We start from the raw sequence: 25,210 nt of genomic DNA, 5'->3' as shown, positions 1-25,210 counted from the left end.
TGTCACACAAGTCACCCTTCATTTGTCCGTTGGTTTCCAGCGTTCAGCTGTATCGTCAGGCATTTACTGATGAGACTCTTGACCAAGTCTGACTTCCTGGTATGAAGTCCAGGACGCACACTTTCATTCATTACTTACGTTAAAAAACAAACTGCCCTCCCCTGCCCTCCCTCGCGTGAGCTCCTGGCACCGACACAGGCTGTGACTCCTCTGCAGCACAGAGCGGGGGAGGGGGCCAGGGGCTCCTGGGGGGTCTGACCCTGCAGCCAGAACTCAGTGTAAACAGAGGACTAATTCATAAAACTGCTAAATCCCAACAAATGTAGAAATTTGCTCGAATCAGTTTCTATGCCCCCTACACAAACAGTAATTCCACCCTCCAGAAAGGACATATGTTAACACACGTCTCCTGTCCTCATCACCACAGAGCACACACAGCTGCCGCATACAAGCGTGTCCTCGAGGCACCGTGTCAGCTATTTAGCACGTGACCTCGCGGCAGCCTAGGCGACCCCTGTGACCAGGCCGTACTGTCTCCACTTGACGGTGTCAGAGAGAAGCGTGGTGCCCAAGGTCACGACCACCCGGCGCCCTGCGTAAGCCTCTGTCCACCTGAGCCAAGCGGTACCAAGTCCTACCCCACAGCCCTGCTCTGAACTTGGAAGTGGGGCGGCGAGCCCTGGCCGGCGACCAAGGCGGGCACTTTCCCCGGCACCCCCCATCTTTCCAGTAACGGGTGCCTGTTCTGACTGGGCTCCTGGCTGCCCAGCTGCAGGTCACGGGTCCAGGCTGCCCGCAGCTTCCTGGTCGGCTCCTGAAGATGAGGCCACTGACCCTCGCTGTCTGCCCCCGCCCGGCACTAACGGCACACGTGGGGTGGGCTCCCACTGACCGTACACCGGGGCAGCAGCCCAGGGGCGGCAGGACGGCGAGGCCAGAGGAGCCGGGTCCCTGGACGACCCCAGGAATCAGCCGCCCCAGCCCGGGCCGCTTGCCTCCGCACTGTGAAATTTCCATCCTATGTAAGGCACTGGATTTTGGGGTCTCCGCGTCACGGCAGTTGGCCTGTGCCCTGACACGTGTCTGTCCGTAAGCCTCCGTCTGTGTCCAGTTTTTGGCCCTTCCTGCATGCTGAGCCCTGTGCTGGCACCCGCCCCATTCCTGGTCATGGTACCACACTATACACACCCCAGACCCAGGTCCCTCAGTCACACACTTCAGCCCCTGCCCCGTGCCACGTGGGGCCTGGTTCCAGCCGTCCCGCACCTCCAGGCCAGGCAGGCTGCTGCGTGGAGGCGCCTGGCTTTGGTGGCCACCGTGCTAAGCCCTCAAGAACGGGCAGGGCTCTGTCAGGCCAGCAGAGGCTCAGGACGTAAAGACAGCATCGTCGGACCACACCTGGCGTCGGTGCTGAGCAAGGACCTCAACCGCCACTTTCCTTTGCCTTTTAAGACATCCCCTCCGAGCACACACTCAGAGCTGATCCACACCTAGAGGCCGGGGCCTCCGGTACATGCAGGTGTGTCCTGACACCCACACCTCCACAGCCGCGCTCAGGTGTGCATCTGGGCAAACGTCCGTCAGTGTATGTTCCCGGGGTCGGCCCAGCTTAGACCAGCCGTCCTCGGCCAGCAGAAGCCCCCCAGGGGCCGTACGTTTACACCAGACGCCACTTCTGCCCCTCACAGCGGGAGACATGAGCGCTGTGCCTGGGAAAACCATCTTCAAAGCAGCAACTGTTTTCCCAGCTGTGGACACTCCATCCTGGGAAAGCTTTTCATTCCACTGCAAAAATACTTTTGAGAAGACTGAACAAATACTCGGCTTCATCTGTCCATTCTGGTATTTTAGACCCAAAACTGGAGAACTTTCTCGAGTACGTGGTCTGATGAACCAGTGACTAACATTCCTTATAATCATGAGTGAACCTTCCTGAACTAAATGTGGTGTCAACTCACTTAACCGAGAACGATAAACCAAGTGGTTTCCTGTGAAACCAAGTGGTGTCCTCGTTCTGGCTGGTTCGGATCTCCCACTGGTGCCCACACGCACCCTGGAGTCCGGGAGGTCCCGCAACGTCCCCGCCGGCCACTACCCGGCGTCTAAGATCATGGGAATGAAAGCCCCTCATCCCAGTGAGGCCTTTGTGCTGCGTGCCCTGCGCCGCTGTGCCTACTTCCTGAATAAACAGCGTCGAAATCATGAAGGAAAGTTGAAAAAGGGAAGCTCCCCCCTCCTGCCCCCCAGTTCCGTCCTGAAAGCCCCACTCTTTCCCGCTCTGGTCCCTCTGTGAAGGCGTATCTGGCACAGGGGCCTCTTCGTGCAGGCTCGGTTTATAGTGTCATTTCCAACATCATCCTTAATTTAATTTTAAAAAACAAAGTCGTCCCCCACCTTATACAAGCAGAACACACCCACTGTGGAAAACACAGAGAACGTGGAGGAGCGCAGAGCGGTGTCGGCACGTTGACTGAGCCTGGGCCCTCCTCCCTGCCTGGCTTTCAGGTCTCCCCACCTCTCTTTAGCCCAGACGGTCTGTGACGTGAGTAATGACTGAACTCTCACTGGTTTGTAGTCCTTTGGCCATCTTGGGGTCGGAACCACACTCTGACCTGGGGTCAGGCAGCCCCATCCCTCTGCCGCATCCCTGGAAGCCCAGGGTTGCCCCCCCTCGTCCCCGAGGGAGGCCGGGGCCGGGACCACCCCCTTCTGCGCGAGGAGGGCCCTCACGCGGCGATGGCAGGGCTGCCCGGAGCCTGGTCCCCCGGGGGGTCTCCCGGGGGGTCTGCTGTGTCCTGGCGTTGGGAGGGGGCGCCCCTGGGAGCCCCCCACCTTCCTACACTGACCGGGGGACCAAAGGGCTGGCACAGGCACCAACCTGGCGGCCGGCAGCAGGGCCCTGCAGCCTGGGAGCGGCCAAGGGGCTGTCTGTCTAGGGCAAAAGCCATAAAAATAACTTGGCTGGAAAGATATCTGAACCATTAGGACAGAGCCCTCAGCACAAGGGTTTTCTCAAATCTATACAGAAAAGGTGAACTTTGTAACAGAACCGGTAAAAACACACAGGCAGCTCACAAGAGAAAAACAAGTGACGGTTCACGGTAGCAATCAAAGAAACTGAAATCACAACAACCATGAGTGACCTTTTTCTCTCTGTCACACCAGGGAACATGGAAGACGTTATGACACCCAGGTCTGGTGCGGGCGCCCTCACACACGGAAAAGACACTGTGTCCGCTGTAGGACTCCGAGGACACACCCCAAAGTATAAACCGCAGCGTTCTCTCGGGGTGGCAGGATTCATCTGTCTGGTTTCTTCTGTATGTTTCTATTTCTTTTTTTTTTTTTTTTTTTCCATTTGGCCATGTATATATAACTCAGGAAAAATAATAAACATTCCGTTTTTAAAAGTACGTTTTGCTGAGCTATTTTCTGCTGACCACGAGGAAGCAAAGCTCACAAACATGGCCCTGGCTGGCCAGGCGGCAATTAAAGCATTAGAAACTGACGTGTGGACAGCTGGACTTGGGGGCGGGGAGGGGACAAGGGCGACGGGTCTCCACGGCAGCGGGACGCCAGCAGTTTCCAACTCTTCCCTAACGGTTCAGAGTCAACAACCGAGCCGAGAAAACCCATTTTAGAGACAGAGGTACACAAGCTCGCGGCCAGCCTACTAACAGACCACGGGCCCTGGGGCCGCAGCCCCGAGGAGCTCCTGGAAAAGGGGACAAGGACGTCACACAGCAGGGATGACAAGGGCCACATGGAACACGGACGCAGCAGCACGGTGCCGCCAGCAGGCCGGGAAGGCTGTCCCGTACGGCCCACCCCGCAGCATCCAGAATTGGTAAGGCCGACAGCACACATACCACCAAACTCTGGAAAAACGAGAGTTTAATTCTGCCCCTGCCAGTTCCCAGGACAACTCCAGCCGTCCTCATCAACGCGAGCGCCGCGATCAGAAAGACTGAAACATTAAAGCAGCGAGACGCCGCACACTAGCAGAGATGCAGAGAGGCCGGATCCCTCGCACGACGGGGGCAGGTAAGGGGGCGGCCGCCCCGAAGGTGGGTAGCTGCCGAGCACCGACACGAGCACGGACCGCACGACCAGCCGTTGTGCTCCCGGGCGGTTTCCCCGGAGAGAGGAGCACACGTTCATGGACGTTCACAGCACTTTGGTGGTAAAGCCAAGACTGGAAACCACCCGAGTGTCCTTCACTGAATAGCGAAGGGCTGCAGAGCAGTGGCCCAGAAGCCAGTGGTGACAGCAGCTCTGTGTCATGGCACCTGCGGCAAAACTGCAGAAACGCACGCGCGCCGGCAAAACTAATGGCATGTGAGAGAGCTCTGCGGGCGGCATCGATGTCCCTCCTGGCTGCAACACCACAGTCCGTTACCAATGGGGCAAACCGGGCACAGGGCACACGGGCCTCCCTTTAGTTTCTGCAACTTCCTACGTAACCTACAGTTATTTCAAAAATAAATTCTCTTTAACAAAAGCGAGAGCCCCAGGCCCTCGACACGAACGCTGAGCCCCTCGGCCACCCGTCCAGGACCCTCCAGGCAGGCCTGGGGCCCAGCCCGGCGTTCAGAACGCGGCTCCTGTCACAGCGAGAAGAGTCCGCACCAACACCGCCCGACGCCGCGATGCAGCGCCACGCTCCGGGGCACGCGCGGCGGGGCAAGACCTGGAAGGACCGCAGCAGCCCTGCCCGCCAGGCGGTCTCACCTGAGCGCTCCCCACGCCGCGGTCCTCCTGTCATCAGTCCCGCGTGGGGCGGCGCCCGCGGCAACCTTCAAACGGCGGCCAAGAGCCCAGAGGCCCCCGACCTTCCCGGGGAGGCGGCAGGTCGGTGAAGCCACGGGCCCAGGGAAGGGCTTCCTGCCGTCGGAGACCGGGAGAGCCTGGAATTCGGGGCAGAAAGATCTGGCGCCTGCGCGACCTCGGCCGGGGCGGGGCTGCCCTGTAGCCGGGGAGCAGCTCAGACTCGGGGTGCCCGGGACGGGGTGTCCTCCCGGCTGTGGGGGGTACGCCGGCCAGGCCAGGGCCCCTCCTCCGCCAATCTGGGGGCGTCAACGTCGTCCCCACGCCGGGCACTGCCAGCCTGTCCCTGGGGGCTCCTGCCCCGGAGGCAGCGCTTGGCTGCGACAGAGACCCCGGGCCGCCGAGCCCCAGATGCCCCCCAGGAGGGGCTCTCCAGATCCTGAGTTGACTTAGACTAACTCTGCCGAGGGGTGAGAGGGGACGGCGACCAAAACCATCGACCGAAGTACAGAACCAACCATTTCTGGAAAGCGAAGAGCCGGCCGGAGGGGAGGCTCCTGGCGCCTAGGAACCACGGGCCGCGGCGCCGCTCGCGCCTGAGCCATTCGCAGGGCCGGGAGTTTGCTCGTGGGCTCAGGTGGCCTCCAGCAGTGGCGGCGAGGGGCCGAAGCGCAGCTCAGGGCCCCCGGGTGGAGGGTCAGAGGGCGGGACTGATCCGGGAGGGCCCCTGGAGCCACCTCATGCCTCCCGACCGGCTGCAAGCGCCCAGCCCCCAGCGACACCTTCTGGCCAAGGGATCGGGGCTCCTGTGTCGTCCCTGTGTCACTGCGCGCACGTGTAAGACGTGTGTCTCACACTGGGCCGCGGTCAACGTTTCAGAGTGAATGATCTGGCCGAATCACGTTAAAGTCTCTGGTTTCTTGAGGAATGCTCACCTTTTGAGATAAAAAAGATTCAAAAAGATGTGTCTGAGTTTATAAGCCGTAACTGGTTCTTTGGGGAGAGGCTTTTATTGAGGGGAGGGGTTGTGTGTTTTCCATCGCGTTTGTAGTCTGAATCTTACCCCGTGTTCTCCAGGCGTGTGTGGGGACAGAAAAGCCTGCACCATCCTCGCGGACACTAAGGGCTACCGGTGGCCAGGCTCAGCTTCCCAAAGCCACCCACACGCTGTCTGCTACTTAGTGCAAATCAGAGGAAATCGGTGAAAAACATCAACTACTTCCAAGGTCAGAAGCCACTCACCATCAGATTTTCTATGTTGCATGAGATTTTTCCACCCAAACAGGAACCGATGTGGTTGTGAACCTGACACTAAGCAACGTGGTAAGTTAACCACAGCTCCATCTAAAAACGAGTAGAATTTGACATACCTGCTATTTTTTGGCTACAAGTATAGGCTGAAAAAGCCAGTGCAAATAAATGACTATAACTAGGAGGACACCTTGAAGCTCCCTAACCTCTACCCCACGCCCCACCTCGCCTTATTCACCTGCCTTTAGAAAACTCTCAGCAGGTTATCAGAATTCGTTGAAAAAAAGATGTAATAATTAACACTCCCATAACCTATTACATGTTAAAACATATAAATTAACGCAACATTAAATAAAATCTGTTTTTAGCAGCACAAAATCCCGATTTTTAATATGAATTTGCTGAACACGTGTCCCAATTTGATCTCAGGGAGCTGCTGCTAAGTTTTATCGGTTATAGAAAAGTTAGGTTAAGGGTCAACATGGAGAAGGTGAGAAAACAGGGAGAAGAAGAAAAATCAGAAGGTTGGCCAGGCCAAGAAGATCAATTTCAGAAAGGAACTCGGGCAGAGAGAATGTGCCCGGAAGGCAGGAGCACAGCACGTGGCTGAGTCAGGACTGATGGGGAGAAGCGGGAGGGCTACCGAGAACCCCAGGACATCTTCCACCCTGGACCACAACAGGCCCGCAGTCCTGCACAGACCCGCCTTCACCACAACGGTGCATTTTAATGGTATGTTACACAGAAAACAGACAAACGAAGTCTCCACCAGGTGGGCTACAGGGACACTGTCCAGGTCACGTACTCACTGAGAAACAGGTTAGATCTCTCCAGAGAAAACCGTAAAACTTTCCTGAATGACATTAAAAAACCACCTCAATAAACCATGAAAGATTTCTCAGGAAATCTGAAAGTGGATTGCAAAATTCAAAGCAAAAAGAAAACATGACAAAGGCCCAGAACCCTGTCCCAAAAAACAATAAGTACTTAGTGTACTAGATATTAAAACATATTTTTAAGAACTAAAGTATTAAACAGTGTGGCAAGGAGCAAGTTAAATTATGGTACAACAAGACAACAGACTATTATACAACTTTTTTAAAGGATAGGCTATTCCAACAAGAATTCTAAGACAATTCAATAAGAAGAGTATTTTCAACAAATGGTGTTGGGACAACCAGACACCCACATGCAAAAGAATGAAGCTGGACCCTTACTTCACACCATACACAAAAGTTAACTCAAAATGGATCAAAGACTAAAATGTAAGAGCTAAAACTATAAAACACAGAAGAAGATACATCTTCTCCTATAAATCTCCATGACCCTGGATTTGGCAATGGTTTCTTAGATATGTATGACACCAAAAGCATGGGCAACAAAAGAAAAAACAGATTAATTAGACTCTTCGAAATTTAAAATGTCTGTGTTTCAAAGGACAACATCAAGAAAGCAAAAAGATGGGCATTCCCTCGGTGGTCCAATGGTTAGGACTTGGCGATTTCACTGCCCGGGGCCTGGGTTCGATCCCTGGTCGGGGAACTAAGATCCCACAAGATGTGCAGCCAAAACAAACAAACAAACAAAAAACAACAACAAAAAACAAAACAGAGAGAGAGAAAGTAAAAAGGCAATGGACAGAAGAAAATGTCTGCAACCCACATATCTGATAAAAGAATTGTACCTAGAAATCATAAAGAACTCTTACAACTCAATAAATGAGACAATTTTTAAAATGGAGAAATGTCTATTCAAACCCTTTGCCCCAAGAAAATATACAAATGGCCAATCAGCACATGAAAAGATGCCCAACGCTATTGACCACTGAGGAAATGCAAGTCAAAACCACAAGAAGACACCACTTCACACCCAGCAGGATGGTGAGAATCAGACAGAGAACAGTGCTGGCGAGGACGTGGAGAAAGTGGAATTCTTACACGAGGCTGGTAGTGGAACGAGATGTACAACAGGGCAGATGCTGCAGAAAAGTCTGGTGGTTAGGAGCTAAGTACAGAACTACCATATGGTCCAGCAATTTCACTCCTGGGTCTATAGCCCAGGAATTGAAAACAGGTATGTAGACAACAATGGGCACACGAATGTCCCCAGAAGCTCCGTTCACAGCAGCCACAGGTGGACACAGCCTGACCAGTGACCAGACAGAATGCAGCGTATTCACATAAAGGAACGTTATCCAGCCACGAAAATTCAGGAGTGAAGCACCGACACACACGACCACATGGATGAACCTCGAAAACCTGATGCTAAGTGAGGGAACTCAGACACGATGTGTGACACAGGTCACATACTGTATGCTCCCTGTACAGGAAATCCCCAGAAGAGGTAACCCAGGGAGACAGAACGTGGGGGAACCGGGGCTGGGGCAGGGTCGGGAGGGAGCGCCCCGCAAGTTCAGGGTCTCCCTCCAGGTGAGGACGATGCCGTGCGGCTAGACAGAGAGGGACGGTCACACAACACGTTCGTGTGCGGAAGTGTTGCTGTAAAGTGGTTAGTTTTATATCCGGCCCGTCAGCTCCCATCACAATCCTGGACGTTTAATTCAGTCCCCAGACCCTCCTGAGCTCCGCCTATGTTAGCGTTGCTGTGTCCGTCTCTGTGCACCAACAAGCCCCATTTCAATTCTTAAATATATGAACTGAATCTCCTGGCAACCAGCACTTTAAAAAACAGAACTACCCTGAAAAGGACACGTGACTGTCTGCTTTAGAAAAAGCCTCCACATGGTCAGTTTGGATAAACAGATTAGCAGAACATAGAACATGATAGAACATGTTCTATCAAAAGGACAGAAAAAAAATGTCAGATCCCTGCCTCACATAACACAAATTTCAATTCATTTAAAAAACTACAAGAAGTGGAGAAAAATATAAGTAAATGTTTGTAACTGTGGAAGAGAGGACTTTTTAAGGGAACAAAAAAAGAACAAAAACAGACACCACAAAGCAAAACTGACAGACACTCGCCTGCACACGACTGAAAGCCCCACGGAAACATCAAATTCAGGAGACAAAAGACACATGGGGAGAAAGTCCATGTATTAGACACACAAAAAGTCCTTTTTTACAAAAGGCAATCAATTCAACAGAAAAATAGGCGAAAGATGTGATGAGGAAATTCATAGAAGACAAATGCTTAATAACTAACTGAAAAATGTCCATCTCACTAGGGATCAGGAAAATAGAAATTAAAAACAGATTCTACTCTTCACCCACCAGATTGGTAAGAATAAAAGATGGATAGTACCCAGTGCAAGCTGTAATGCCAGGACATGAATTCTGGGGCCCTGAGGCATCATGTATCAGATTTCAAATGCTGCGTCTCCAAGAGAAGCATCACACAGGCACACAGACCTAAATGGGCCTCTCTCCAAGAAGACACACAGATGGCCGACAGGCACATGAAAAGATGCTCAACACCGCTATTATTAGAGAAACGCAAATCAAAACCACAACGAGGTACCACCTCACACCAGTCAGAATGCCCATCATTAAAAAGTCTACAAACAATAAATGCTGGAGAGGGTGTGGAGAACAGGGAACCCTCCTACACTGTTGGTGGGAATGTAAATTGGTGCAGCCACTATGGAAAACAGTATGGAGGTTCCTCAAAAAACTAAAAATAGAGTTGCCCTATGATCCAGCAATCCCAGTCCTGGGCATGTATCTGGAAAAACACTAATTCGAAAAGATACATGCACCCCTATGTTCATAGCAGCACTATTCACAATAGCCAAGACACGGAAACAACCTAAATATCCATCGACAGATGAATGGATAAAGATTTAGCACATATATACAGTGGAATACTACTCAGCCATAAAAAGGAATGAAATAATGCCATTTGCAGCAACATGAAGACCTAGAGATTATCATACAAAGCAAAGTAAGCCAGACAGAGAAAGACAAATACCATCCGATATCACTTATATGTGGAATCTGAAATACGACACAAATGTACTTATCTACAAAACAGAAACAGACTCACAGACATAGAGAACAGACTTGTGGTTGCCAAGGGGGAGGGGAGATGGGGGAGGGGTGGACTGGGAGTTTGGGATTAGCAGATGCAAACTAGTACATAGAGAATGGATAAACAACAAGGTCCTACTGTAGAGCACACGGAACTATATTCCATATCCTGGGATAAACCAGCATGGAAAAGTATATGAAAAAGAATGCATATGTATAACTGAATCACTTTGCTACACAGCAGAAATTAATACAACATCGTAAATCAACTATACCTCTATAAATTGAAAAATAAATAAATAGTACAGTCTACTCTCTGTCAATTATACCTCAATAAAGCTGTTCTGAAAAACCACACACACAGTAAGACACGACGACACCCAAGAGAGAGGCCGACAACAGCAAGTGGAGGCAAACACGCGGAGCACCGAGAGCCTCCACGCGGCTGGCGGGGCGCACGGTGGTGCAGCCTCCTCAGAGGACAGCTTAGCAGTTCTGTAAGGTGAACACACACTTCCGTACGATCCTTCCCAGTCCTAGGAATCTACCCAAGAAAAACGACAGCAGAGGCCCTTGTACACAGCACACTGAAAACAGCCCCAAACCGGCAACAACCCAAACGTCTAGACCCAGGTGATGGAGAGTACAGAGTGAAGTGTGACGGGTCCAGAGGAAAGGGGGACACGGGGGGCGGGGGGCGGGGGTCGCAGGCTGGCCCCCCCGGGCAGGGCCGGGGCCTCGGCGCATCACAGAGCCTCTCTGGTCTCAGGGGCCCACTCTCGGAACCCCTCTTAGCCCCGCAAGACCCCAGTTTACAGCTCCCAGGGGCTGACCGCCGAGCACTCAGTGCTCACAAAGTAGGAAACAAGAACAGTGGAACCAGGGAATTTCTGCTAAGAAAAACAAGTCGGGCTCCCAGGGAGCTGTCTGTAAAGATCAGCAACCCCTCACCCCGGCTAGTTTAACGACCAGAAGTCTGCTGCCAGACCAGAAACATTTCTTGAGGCAAAATACCATTGGTATGAAGTCATTTTGCTGAGCAAATTCTCAAGGCCATGAAGTTCACAACCTCGTCTGATGGTTCTGAAGCACTTGTGGGCTTAATGCCTCTGATTTTTCCAGGTTGAAAAGGCAGGAGAAAAGATGCCCCGTGTTGAGCTTTGCTTCCTTTCCACACGAAGGGCACGGCGTGGCCTCCTACAGCCCAGCTGCCCCCGTCACGTGTCAGCAGGGCCCACGAGGACACGACAGACGCACATGGCTGCGCTGGGCCCTCGGGAGCCCGGGGCTTGGGGGTGGCGCACACCGTGTTCCAAAGGCACAAAGTGGCGCCCATCCCTCCAAAAGTACACGTCACTCCCCACTCCAGATGGTCACTCCAACCAACGGAGGGCCATCTGGTCAACACGTGCGAGCTCTTCCTCCCTGGACGTCAGCGTTTACAGCCAAGAGCGAGCTGGACGCACTCCCCACACGGTCTGGGCCAGGCGGCCGGGGAGCGTGGTGACACCTCAGCCCGTGTCCTTGTACGACCAGAGTCAGGAAACCCAAGAAGGGCCTCTCCTCCCCACCAGCTGCCCAGGGACCATGCCCGTGACCCGGCCTCTCCGGCCAACTCCCCTGTGAAGCGGCAGTGCACCCACACCTCCGCCCCTGGCATCTCAGGGCTGCCAGAACCCAAGGTCAAAGTGCTTCTGTGAACGGAAACGTGCTTTGCAGACATAAGAGGTTCTTCTTAGCGAGACCCAGAGCCAGGAGCTGAGCTAACCAGCCCTTGGCTCCCCCCACTCCCCCCTCCCGCTCACCCATCTCCCCCAGATCCCCCCACTGCCCCCCAGATCCCCTCACTCCCCCCACACCCCCACAGCTCCCACCACTCCCCCCCAGCTCCCCCCACACACCCCCAGCTCTCCCCACTCCCCCCCAGCTCCCCCCACACCCCTCACTCCCCCCCCAGCTCCACCCACTCCGCCCCCCCCCCCCATCTGTAGACAGCCTGAGTGTATTTACAGCAGCAGGAGGCAGCCAGCTCGGCCTAGGTGCCCCGTCCAAGGCGGCAGTCACTGGCTCCAAGGGTGACAGCTGCTCTGGTGTGTCTCCCCAGCCCCCAGGTCCGGCTCAGCGTCTGGGGCGGTACCTCCCCAGGGAGGGCGGGGTGGGGGGCTGAGGCCTGCAGACCCCTCACCCCCACACAGCCGTGCTCACTAGACCAGTCCTCCCGACCCTGTCAAGCCGGAGCCTCCTCCGGAAGGGGTCCGGGGACGTGAAGACAGAACCAGACCCCATCTGCCTGGCCCTAAGCCCAGCTCACGGGGAGGGTTAAGAAGCTACCAGACGGGCAGACATGGGCCAACTCCGAGACCCCTGTGCTCGAGCACCACCCTCGGAAGAGGAAAGGCCCTCGAACCCCCCGCCTCGCGAGCCCCCCCAGCAGGACGGGGAAGAGGGCAGGCGCGGGGCAGGGCGTCCCGGAAGCAGCAGCCGGCAGCACAGAACCAGCGCCGGGAGGACTCGTCCCCGCCTCGGGGGCACCACAGGCCACCCCCTCCTCCACTATCGCAGCCCACGCGCCCCTCGGGTCAACGGCAGGAGCAAGAAGTGGACGGGGGGGCTCAGCCGCACAGATGTCACACGCTGTGGACAAGAGCACCAGGGCAGCGGGGACGGGACGGGACAGGAGAGGGGTGGGGCCCCCCCGCCAAGCGCCCCCCCCGTGGGGCTCCCAGTGTGTGAAGCACCCCCCCTCGGGGCTCCTTCAGCCCTCCTGGCGCGGGCTCAGGGCCTGGGCTGTGGGAAGTGACTGCACAGGGACCCGAGGGTCCCTGGACGGGCATTTCCGGGAGGACAGTGCCATGGCCCAAGAGGGGACAGCGGCTCCTTGGGGCTCCTTGCGGGGGCTGGCGCAGGAGCTGGGGCGGGGACGGTGCAGTACTTTTCCACGGGCTCCCAGCGACGGGAACGCGCTCTCCAGGCCCTGGCCACGCACCCTCTGCAGGCGGAAGGGTCCCTCCTCTAACAAGGCCTAACACAGCAGCTCCCCAGGTTCCCACGAGAGCGGAGAGCGAGCGGGTGAGAGTATTCTGATGAGCAGAGACCAGGATGTGGTCTCGAGGAAGCACAGTCTCCATTTCCTCGGGACACCAGCCCCGAGCCCAGCCCCGACCGCGCAGGGACCCACCCGAGACCCCCCAGCGCCCCTGGGGACCAAGGCGAAGCTGCAGAGCACAGACCCCATGGGGACCATGTGCACAAGTTACTAACCAACCAACCAACCAAAAACCGAGGCAGCGAGAGAGACCGAAGGAAACATACCCAAATTCTTCTTCCTGCTTTTGTTTTCCAAATTTCTTTTAATCAACATGTACTTAAATAACAAAAAAACAATCACTTTTTAAAAAACTGCCTGAATTTAAGAATCATTACCCATCTCAGGCAGAACCTTTACGCTGGGCCAATATCTATCATGAACCCACACAGTTTTGGGGGTCCTGCCAGTGACCAGCGGCCAGCAAGCAGAGACCACTCAGAAAGCTAGAGATTTATAACAAAATTACAAGTCACCAGGACTTGTCACTTGGAGTTCGTTTTAAAGAAATTGGAGGAGTCTAGAAAAAGTAGGAAACTGTCCAGGAAAGGCCCAAGCAATTCACATGTACTGGAGCTTCTGCAGGGGTTGGGGGCCAGACCACCGAATGGGAACTGGAAGAGCTCTAAAATAACCAGTTTCCCTCTAGGGTCTAGAAACCAAAAAGGCCTGACAAAACTGGGGCTCCAGTGGCAGAGAAGGCGAGGACGACGAGAAGGGGCCCAGGGGACACGGGACTGGCTACGAGCCCGGGTGAGAGCAGGACGTGGGGGCCAGCTATGCGGCCTGGCTGGCTGACCTGGGTCCTGTAAGCGCGGGCCTTCTGCACAGGGGGAGGCGCCCTGGCTCGGGCGGCAACAGACCTGCGGTTCTCGGCCAGAGAGAAGGCAGAGAAAGGGGCACCCAGGACACATACGGTCCTGAGTGCCGGCGTGGCTTCCTCCCCGACACCCAGAGGTGGCAGCTGGGAGACGACCCCCGGACCCAGTGGAGCTGCTCTCTCGGCACAGGCCCTGCACCTGCCCACCCACCACGGAGGAAGAATGCCGTCACGCGTCCCCCTGGCACAGAACTGCCCAGCCAGCCGGTGTCCTGGGGGTCGGACCAGCAGTCCTGTACGGAGCCCGCAGCACGGTGGCCTGGGATCCACCCCAGGGCCCGGCTGGGCCTGCAGTCGAGGAGGCGCTGGCCGACGGGCAGGCCCTCCTGCCCCAGCCCCTCCGCTATATGAAGGGGGTACATGCGCCCCGAGTCTCAGCAGCGTGCACGGCCCAGGCTTGAAACAAAGGCAGAGCTGGAAACACTGGGGCGTAAGAGTGACCAAACCGGGACTTCCCTGATGGCGCAGTGGTAAGAATCCACCTGCCAATGCAGGGGACACGGGTTCGAGCCCTGGTCTGGGAAGATCCCACATGCCGCGGAGCAACTAAGCCCGTGCGCCACAGCTACTGAGCCTGCGCTCTAGAGCCTGCGAGCCACGACTACTGAAGCCCACGCGCCTAGAGCCCGTGCTCCACAGCAAGAGAAGCCACCGACCGCAATGAGGAGCCCGCGCACCGCAACGAAGAGTAGCCCCGCTCGCCGCAACTAGAGAAAGCCGCGCGCAGCAACCAAGACCCAACGCAGCCAAAAAAAAAAAAAAAGAGTGATGAAACCCACCAGCCACGCACCACCCATCCTGTCGGGGGATTTCCATCGTTTCCTTTCAGAAAGACCCGAACGAGGACCTGATCTAGTCGCCGATTAACGGTATATACTCACAGGTAAGTCTGACAACGGCCCAAGTCACTCAACACGCTATGCGGGCGGCTCCGACAACACTTCCCTCCCCGTGGACCAAGGACGAGCACAGGGTCACCAGGCGCTCACGTGGGACGCGGGTTCGAGGCCACACCAGGTCAGCCTCACGCACGGTCGGCACCTTCACCCACCACTCAGGGCCCAGAAAAGCCGCCCCTCATGACATGAGTCACCCATCAACTTTTACTTCATGTTGAATAACTTGTCAAGATTTGTAACATCTTATGCCGTTTTGATCAACTACACACTAAGAATTGCAGAGTCAGCTCAATATAGAAGAAAAATATTAACACTCAGACCTGAGTGGTAACAGCAAACAAATTTAAGCGTAGACACGTTTCTGTGGCAGATCTTGAACACTTTTAGATGTGATCTCGTAAATACAGACCCCAGGCCACGGCCCACGCAGTGCCATGTGAAGGGCCCTCCCTTGTCTGACGGGCTCAAAAGCCCAGCTGCGGCCAGGCCAAATGAGGCCTCCACCGGGCCACCACGCCATCGAAACCCTGTCACACCGGGGACCCCAACAGCAACCTGAGGTCTGGTGGCTGAAGAACGGCAGTCGTGCGGTTCCAACCTACAGTTTACTGCAAGTCTTATTTGCCCTATAACTGCCTCTAAAAGGCACTGGGCATGTCCATGAGGGCCTGTCCACCCCCTGACGCCTGCCATGTGACCACCGAGTCCCCCTCCAGGTCCGGAAGCAAGGCGAGGCCAGCGCGCCCGCGTCACCTACCTCGGCTGGGGCCCCCTCAGTGCCCGGCGGGGCCGCAGGTGCCAGAGGCATCTCTCTTGCTGCCGCCTTCTTCAGTTTTTTGTTCTTTTTCTCTGTCACTTGGCTATCTTTTCTCTTCTGTTTTGCCATCCTACAACAGAGAAAGTAAACTATAAAGACACAGGAAATAAAAATTCTCAATTAACAGAGAGGGAAGGGCGTTATAAAAGATACAAAGCTATTTCAGAAAGTGTGGGAAACATACAGTCACTGTTACAAATTCAAACTCCTTTGTTTCATCACCTGTGGACAACTTAGCATTGTGGTGGATTTCCTGTCTTTTTTCTGAGTGTTTTATTTAACATAGCTGCCATCACACACGGATTATATACTCTGTTTCTAACTCAACATGAACATAAGCTTTTAAGAGTAAAAGAAGGGACTTCCCTGGCGGTCCAGTGGTTGGGACTCCGCACTTCCACTGCAGGGGGCACGGGTTTGATCCCTGGTCGGGGGACTAAGACCCCGCCTGCCACGCAGTGCAGGCCCCCTCACCAAAAAAAAGAGGCAAAGAAATAGCATTTTTAGTGACAGTATCCAAATTTTCCAAAAGTGAAAACTGTGAACATTTGTCTATTCCCTAATTAATGCCTATCTGGGATTATTTTCATTTTCTACTATTACGGAGTAACTCATACTTCCCCATCAACTAGGGATGCTGCAGCCCTACACGGGCTGGCAGTGACCACCATGCAGTCGCTAGGCCCTCGGTCACCTGTGGCTGGAGGTGGCCATGATGAGTCCGGGGTGGCCCCCTTGGACCGTGGAAGCAGCCCCGACCGGGGCCGCACTGAAGGAGCGACACAGGTCCAAGAGGCTCTGATTACATCTCCCTCCTCAAGCACAGCAGTATCTAGAACTCTACGTACAAGGGCAGAAGAACGCCCGTGAACGTGAACTGCAAACCCAGCTTCCCCTGTGGGACCGGGGGATGGGAGCCAAGGGAAATGGTAGCGGCACCAGAAACTAGGCAGGGGTCGGGGGAGAGGCCTCCACCTGAGGGGCACTGGCTGCGGGGACCTACGAGGGGCGTCGTGAGGGCTGGGGATGGGGGGAGGCCACCCGCAGGGCCCCAGGCCCACCCTGAGGGAGACACGGGAACTGACCGGCTCCTCCCCACCCCTGCCCCCTTTGGATGGAGCCCAAAAGGAGCTGAAAACACAGGAAAGTTTCAGAGTCCCAGCAGCTACAGCGTGAGCACCCCGAGGTGCAGGGTAGAAGGCGCTTTGGCACAGAGGCCATGGCCAGCTCGTACAAGCCACGCACACACACACACGCACGCGCACGCTTGTCACACGTCAATCAAGCAGCGGATGAGTAAGTCAGCATAAACCGGGAAACGGAATCCCACTCAATAACTGAAATCAATGAGGTAGCGTTACATATACAGGATGGAACAGAACACTACGAATAGTATTACACTTTCGTATTTATTTAAGAAAATAACAACAGAGAAAGCTATGCACGTACTTACAGGCAAACGTCTGAAGGACATAAACCAAAGCTTTCCCTTTCTATCTAGGGATGGGATTGCAAGGGACTCTCCCACACCCACAGCTCAGTTTCATTTTGCTTTTATCAAGGTTTTATACTTGAAAAACTTCATTTTTTTAATACTAGCCTTTAAAACTTTATCTACAAGGCCTGCTAGTATCAGCTTTTATTCTAACAAATTACAAGAACGTATTTTGTTTTATTTATCCTGAAGTCACTCCACTGGCTTCATTTACATGTGTGTGTATTGTATGTATTATTTAGATGCAAGCATGTAACATGTATATTACATACACCCACAATATTCACGCTCATGTCTCTATAATACAGGTATTTTCATTTCGGACATGCTGTCCCAGGCTGTCTGCACGGGAATGGACACACAAACCCAATGCCTTCTTCCTCTGACACCAGAATTCATTTTGGACTCCATTCACAAATGCTCGAAAATGCAACTCGTTCATTCCACAAGTGTTTATCGAGAGCCAGTTCTGTGCCAGGCACTGCTGCATGCTGAACACAGAGCAAAGAGCAAGGCAAGTAAGAGCCTTGATCTCGAGAAGCCTCCTTCTGGTGTGAAATCCAGACCTATTTAAGTGAACGAGCCAGCGCTTTCACACAGAGATAAACGCTGCCGAGAAAGTAGAACGGGCTGAGTGAGCAGGTGCCCCCGAGGCTGGCAGCCACGGGGCGGGGCGGCGTCAGGGGCCTCTGAGGGGCCAGAGGCAGACAGAGGAGGCAGCATGTGAAGGGCTGGAGGCGGGCCCGGGCCAGGGAGCGTCCAGAGGAGCAAGGTGCGCAGGTAAAGGAGGGGCGCCCGGAGCAGAGCTGCCTGCCCTCAGGTCCTCTCACCCAGGCATCAGTCTCACCGAACCACTTACTGAGACCTTAACTTCCCCCAAAGCAAAACTTTCCACGGGGGCAGACAGACAAATGACATCAACATGTCAGCGGGGGGGGGGGGGGGGGGGGGGGGGAGCGCGCCCAAGTCACCAGCAGCCCCACCCCAGACAGGCCCCTGCACTCCGTCACTCGTCGGTCACCGCCTCCACCACGGAGTGCGGACCATGTGCAGGAGCGGCTCCAGGCTGGACCACGCAGCCCAGAGGGCCCACCCACACGCAGCTCGCGTTCCGATGGGGGAGACAAACATGTCAGAAAATGAGGATGATGCCAGGCAAACAAAAAAGGCATGCAGGAAAGGGCTACGGGAAACGGCGATCGTGACGGAAAGGGCTACGGGAAACGGCGATCGTGACGGAAAGGGCTACGGGAAACGGCGATCGTGACGGAAAGGGCTACGGGAAACGGCAATCGTGACGGAGAGGGCCCAGAGCCCAGACCTGAGCTCTGAACACCATTCTCTATAAAAAAGAGCCAGCCTGCCTTAAGATTCCCCGTCTGGAGCAAGGAACGTGTAAGGTGAACCAGAGTATCAAGCTGCACCACGAACCAAGCCAGACAATCACAGGGCCACGGCGGAAAGGACACGGAGCCAGGGTGAAGGGCCCCTCTGTCCCCTTTGGGGCCGTGACTGATTACAGCACACCGAAGGAATATCACTACTGTGCAATCAGAAAACTGCCAGGCGCTGAGGTCTTTAATTAAGCCTTATCTTAAGAAAGTATCCCAAGCCAGAGGCTGCAAGCTTCAATTAGCAGTGTAATAAGAAATCTTGAAAGAATGAGACTGTTGACACAGGGTTTTGAAAAGACAAAGGGCTCTGCCAGCCAATTACCTTGTTGGAGAAGTAAGAAAAGTTTAGCAAATATTTACACACCGGTTACCATAAAAGTTAAATCTACATTCATTCTGAAAGTTATCATTGGGGACAAGGGTTCGAGCCCTGGTCTGGGAAGATCCCACATGCCGCGGAGCAACTAAGCCTGTGCACCACAACTACTGAGCCTGCGCTCTAGAACCGCGAGCCACAACTACTGAGCCTATGTGCCACAACTACTGAAGCCTGCGCACCTAGAGCCCGTGGTCCGCAGCAAGAGAAGCCACCGCAGTGAGAAGCCCGTGCACCGCAACGAAGAGTAGCCCCCACTCGCCGCAACTAGAGAAAGCCCGCACACAGCAACGAAGACCCAATGCAGCCAAAAATAAATAAATAAATAAAGTTTAATCACTAAGTCTATTTGCTAAAAAGGGGGGAGAGACTTTTCCATATTATAAAAAGCTTTCTTTTTTAGTCCCAAGAGACGGTGATGCATACCTTTGAGACGAGGAGTGTTTGTTGTAGGAAAGACATTTCCTTACATTTACGGTCAGCTGGTCTTCAACAAGGGGGCCACAACAATTCAATGGGGAAGAACAGTCTTTTTAACAGGTGGTGCTGGGACAATTGGATATCCACATGCAGAAGAATGAAATTGGACCCCCTACCTCACACTATATAGAAGAATTATTCAAAATGGAGCAAAAACCTAAATGTAGAGCTAAAGCTATAGAACTCTTAGAAAACATAGGAGTAAGTCTTTATGACCTTGGATTAGGCAACAGTTTCTTCATTACGACACCAAAAACATAAGGAGAAGAAAAAAAGGTAAGTTGGATTTATGAAAATTGAAAATTTTGTGCTATAAATGATGCCAGCAAGAAAGTAAAAAGACAACCAACAGGACTGAAGAAAATGTTTGCAAGTCATATCTGACAAGAGACTTGTATCTAGAATGTATGAGGAACTCATAACTCAACAAAAAAGGCCAACAACTCACTTTAAAAATGGACAGGGACTTCCCTGGTGGTCCAGGGGTAAAGAATCGGCCTTACAATGCAGGAGACGCGGGTTCAAGCCCTGGTCAGGGAACTAAGATCCCACATGCTGTGGGGCAACTAAGCCCACACACCCCAACTACTGAGCTCCCGTGCCCCAACTAGAGAGCCCGCGTGCCGCAAAGTACAGAGCCCACGCGCTCTGGAACCCACGTGCCACAGCTACAGAGCCCACGCGCCCTAGAGCCTGCGCGCCACAACTAGAGAGAGAAAACCCGCATGCCACAACTAGAGAGAAGCCCGAGCACCACAACTAGAGAGAAGCCCATGCGCTGCAATGAAGAGCCCACACGCTGCAACAAAAGATCCCACACGCCTCAACGAAGATCCCATGTGCCGCGACTAAAGACACAACACAGCCAAAAATAAATACATAAAAATAAATAAATCTTTAAAAAAAAGTAAAAAATTTAAAAAAAATGGACAAAGGACTTGAATAGACAATTCCCCAAAGAAGAGATACAAATGGCCAGGAAGCCATGAAGGAGCTCAACAATGGTCCTCATTAGGGAAACGCAAGTCAAATGACACACTTCACACACATGAGGATGGTTAAAATCAGACAGATAATAGGAAATGTTAGTGAAAATGTGGAGAAATTGGAGCACTCATCACTGCTGGTGGGACAGAATATGGTGCAGCCACTTTGTAGAACAGTCTGGCAGTTCCTCAAAAAGTCAAACAGTTGGGACTTCCCTGGTGGCGCAGTGGATAACATTCCACGCTCCCAATGCAGGGGGCCCGGGTTCAATCCCTGGTCAGAGAACTAGATCCCACGTGCATGACGCAACTAAGAGTTCGCGTGCCACAACTAAGGAGCCCACGTGCCGCAACTAAGACCCGGCACAACCAAATAAATAAATATTTTTTTAAAAAAGAAGTCAAACCGTTATGTGACGCAGTACTACCTATAGATGTACATAATCAGTGAAATGAACAGATCCACATAAACTCTGAACTTGGTTGTTCCCAGCAGTGTAAGTCATAATATCCATAAGGGGGAAACAACCTAAATGTCTATCAACTGATGAACAACTGAATTCTATCCACACAACAAATTATTCAGCCAAAAAGGAAGCAAGCACGGACACCTACTACAGCATGGATGAACCGTGGAAACACGCGGAGAGAGAGAAGCCAGCCACAAAAGATTACAGACTGCATAATTCCATTTATATGAAATGTCCAGAATAAGCAAATTACAGAGACAGAAGCAGATTAGTGTTTGCTTAGGGCTGGGCAAGGGGAGGAGTGGGAGTGACTGATTGGTACCAGGTTTCTTCTGGGAAAAGAAACATGTTCTAAAATTAGGTTGTGGTAATAGTTGCACACCCTGTGAATATACTTTTAAAAAACCCCTCTAATCCCAAATTATTTGCTGTAAATTAAAACACATAATGCCCCAGTACTGTTTGTAAAAATAAACAGGGAAAAATACGGTTTCCTACCACCACCATTTCAGCAAATGTGCCTGTGCCGTCAAAGGCGTTCCTTGCGTTCCCCGGCCTGGTGGGACCTCCCCACCCTCACTCTGTCCACCGGCCGTCATGGGTGGCTTGGCGTTGCTGTGTCACAGCATCGAGACCCTTTATTGTGTTTTCTTTCCTTACAGGCCTTTCTGCAAAAATCCCAGTGACTCAGATTAATTTCTATGAGCAACACCAACTTAAGATTTCCCTGTACTTGGTGGTCAGGAGGACTTGGAGGGGCAGGAATTAAAGCTAATCATCATCGCAACCATCACTAAAACTGGCCTTGATTGAGAGCTTCCCGTGTGCCAGGCCCTGTCCCAGGTGCTTTCCATGTGTTAACTCGTGTACTTCTTGTGACCAATGAGGCGGGCACACAGATGAGGACACTGAAATCAACCGGGGAAAATCAACAGATTGGGCCTAAAATTGGTAAATCAAAAAAAGTCACCCAATTTGCCTATTATTCAGAAATATGGAAGTAATTCCAGTAGAAACAGTGGAAAGATGAAACTGTGCTTGCCTCTGAGGAGCAGTCTGCCTGCTGGATTGTGTTAAGTTCCAGGACCACTGAGTTTCTTAGCCATATGCACACATCACTTAGTTAATTTGATAGATGAAATGTCTTTTACAAAGATTTTTAAAAATTACATTATTCAGCGTTAGCCAGATGATGATGAAAAGGACATGGTCATGCCCTGCTGATGGAGAACAAATCGGTACAGCCGTTCTCGAGGGAACTGGATAACATTTAATCAAGTGCTTTGGCCCAGTGGTTCTATGTCAAGGAACTTACCCTAATGAAATAATCACAGACAGAGATTTATGTACGGATGATAATGACACGATATAAAGGATGATACTACCTCTAATATTAAAAAGTGGAAAACGCTGTAACTGTCCAACAGCAGACTGAGGGATGGAAGACTCCTTCACGCCGAGGGACCGGCCCACACACCCGTGAACAACTGTAATCTCAACTGTCCCATCACTCGAGTGGGTGCTCATGACACAACATAAAGTGGAAGGATGGACTATAAACCTGTGTATGTGCAACACGACCCTCGTCTTTAAGAACAATTACGTGCAGATATGCACAAAGGAAAAAACTAGAAGGTAATACATTAAAACACCACCATTTTAGGGGGTAGAATTATAAGTGTTCTTTTTTTTCCTTTATACTTTCCAGCAATTTCTACAATAAAAGAAAAGACATTTTTGGGAATTCCTTGGTGGTCCAGTGGTTAGGACTCCGCGCTCTTACTGCCAAGAGCACAGGTTCAATCCCTGGTCAGGGAACTAAGATCCCGCAAGCCATGTGGCACAGCCAAAAAAAAAAAAAGAAAGAAAAGACATTTTAAGATATCAGCTCAGAAGTGTTCAGTGAAGCAAGCAAATGACCCCACGAGCAGAAAGCTGACAGCCCAGGTCAGACCAACAGGAGGAAGACAGCGGAGCGCTGGGCTGGGCTGCAGTCACTGATTAGGGCAAGCCCGCACCAACAGGCTGAGGCTGCCGGGCTCTGGGCTGAAAAGAAACTCCACAGGACCTCAAAACAATAAATCAGCCTCAGGGAAAAAATCTTTTTTAAAATCTGCAAGTATCACTCGTAGCCCCTAACATCCCCTCTCACCCGGTGCGTCTAAGTCACCTCTGATGTGAGCTGGCAGGTCCAGGGAAGGCCCCCTGAAGGAATCCACAGGAATCAGTGCCTGGAGACCCAGCTCGGGCGCCCAGGACACGGCCACGCTCCTGTCCGCCCTGACCCAGGACTATTCCAAGTCCCCACTCGGATGAACGGCCTCCAGCTTCTGCTCTTCTGCTACCTGACCCCACCCCCTCCCTCCTGTGGCCTAAACCCCGTAACACCAAGCATCCCACCCACCGAGCCCCCCTCGGTGCCCTGGGGCTCAGCGATCCTCCAGCCTCACGAGGACCCACAGTCCCCTGACCCGACACATTTCAATGCCCCTCACCGCTCATGTTCCCCTTGCCACAACTTCACTTCCACGGCCCATCATTACAATCGCGCCTTTACAAACACTCTCAGCCCCTCTCCTGGCAAAGCCCCAACTCTAGCTCTGGTTCCTGCCTGGCCGGGAAGTCCCCAGGGCCACGCGGTCGGTCTCACTGTACATGGCACAGCCCCAGCCTCCAGCGGTGCCCAGCAAGCCCCGTGCCCAGACGACTGGCTCTTCCTCTCGCCTCTCAAGCTCTCAGACCTCCATCACATCCTCCCCTCCTGCGTTCATTCCTGATCACTGAGCTTCCAGAAGCTCCCCTCAGACCCTCCCACCCTTCCCTCGTGCTACAGTGCAGAACCGCGCCTGCTCTGAGCAGGGCCGAGCCTCTGCCGCTCTGATCCCAGGGGCATGGATGGCTCTAAGCAATTCCCCTCCCCCATCAGCTGTCCTTCTACAGAGTCAACTACAAGGTCCCACATCTAAAAACCCTGATTCCACGTGCTCTCCACCCCGTTTCTGGTGCTTTCTGCACGAAAACCCTCAGGAGCTGTCCACTGGCATGGTCCCTACCTCCTTTCCAGACACTCTCCCATCAGGCTGCCACCTGACTTGGCCAGATGGTTCTTACTGAGACCACCAACAACCACCAAGGACACCCGTCTGCTAACGACAGACTCTCTGATCACAGCCTGGCCAGGGTCCCTCTGAGCCCTCCTTCATCAGGCCTCAACCTGGGCCTGTACAGGCTTGAAAAGTTTCTAGCAGCTGAAGGCCACATCTTTACAGTGACTCTAGCCCCCCTAAAAAGCGCCTTCCTGAGAAAACAAGGCTACCAAGAGGATCCAGCCAACACCTGAAGACAGAGCCCCGTCCCCAGCCTCAGCTCTGTGGGAGGGCAGGAGCCTAACTTCCCGAAGCACCGCCCCCCCAGGTCAGCAAGCCCCGAAGGGTTTCACACCACCGACCCCCTTCTGCTCACTGTAATTATCCAGTTCCCAACTCACTCTACAGAGTGCCGCCCCTGGCCCCCGCCACTCCCTCACCCTCCCTTTAAAATGCCCTCTCCCCTGCACAAGTCCAAGGCCCCTGCTGCAGTAGTTACGCCTGATTAAAATGCGACCTCACCACTTAACACCACCTCCAGTCCGGCTCTGCTCGTCTTTGTTCATCACTGACTGGACATAACTGACCTCACAGCAGCATCTGCCACAACTGGTCCCTCCTCTTGACTGCCCTTTCCTCTCCGTTTCCCAGACACACCACGCTCTCCCACTTTCCTCCCACCTCTTCACCTCCCCGCCCCCTGGACACAGAAGGGCCCCCGGGCTCAGCACTCCCCTGAGATCTCACCTAGTCGTGTGGCTTTAAACACCAACCACAGGCTGATGACGTCCCCATTTCTCCCTGAACAGCACAACTACACTGTCAACTCATGTGTATCACCTACACACACATCGTCTCAAACTAAAACGTGTCAAATCCACACTCCCCATCATCCTCCACAAACCTGATCTTCCTGCAGGGTCTGTCCCCTCAATAAAAGGCCAGCTGGTGAAATGCGTATTTCAGCTCAAGCTAAAAACCGTAGTGTCACCCGCAACTCCTCTTTCTCAAACACCCGTCCATCCCACAGTAAACCCCGGTGGCCCCACCCCCAAAGCACATCCATAAGTGGACCTTCACTGCCCCTACCGCGAGCATCCCGGTCCAAACACGTCTCCCACCTGGATCATTCGAAAGTCTCCAACTGGTCTCTGGCCTCCGCCCCGCCCCTAGCCCCCCCAGGCCATTTCCGACTCAGCATCCTGAAGGGCTTGTGAAATACCTAAGCCGGGTTA

General features: G+C 53.3%; 1 protein-coding gene across 6 annotated transcripts in view; it reads right to left on the bottom strand.

Annotated features, from left to right (window-relative positions):
* Window positions 1–25,210, bottom strand: part of C15H7orf50 (chromosome 15 C7orf50 homolog) — a 102,294-nt gene that overhangs the window by 76,656 nt on the left and 428 nt on the right. For all 6 annotated transcript variants that reach the window (XM_059898469.1, XM_059898471.1, XM_059898470.1 and 3 more), the window contains exon 2: window positions 15,629–15,758. In XM_059898469.1, coding sequence (XP_059754452.1) covers window positions 15,629–15,757 — 129 coding nt within the window. In that variant the 5' untranslated portion in view covers window position 15,758. The remainder of the gene's footprint in view (window positions 1–15,628; window positions 15,759–25,210) is intronic.

This window comes from Balaenoptera ricei, chromosome 15, assembly GCF_028023285.1.
Source record: "Balaenoptera ricei isolate mBalRic1 chromosome 15, mBalRic1.hap2, whole genome shotgun sequence".
Lineage (NCBI taxonomy): Eukaryota > Metazoa > Chordata > Mammalia > Artiodactyla > Balaenopteridae > Balaenoptera > Balaenoptera ricei.
The sequence above is the reverse complement of the archived record's forward strand: the minus strand, read 5'-3'. Positions and strand labels throughout refer to the sequence as shown.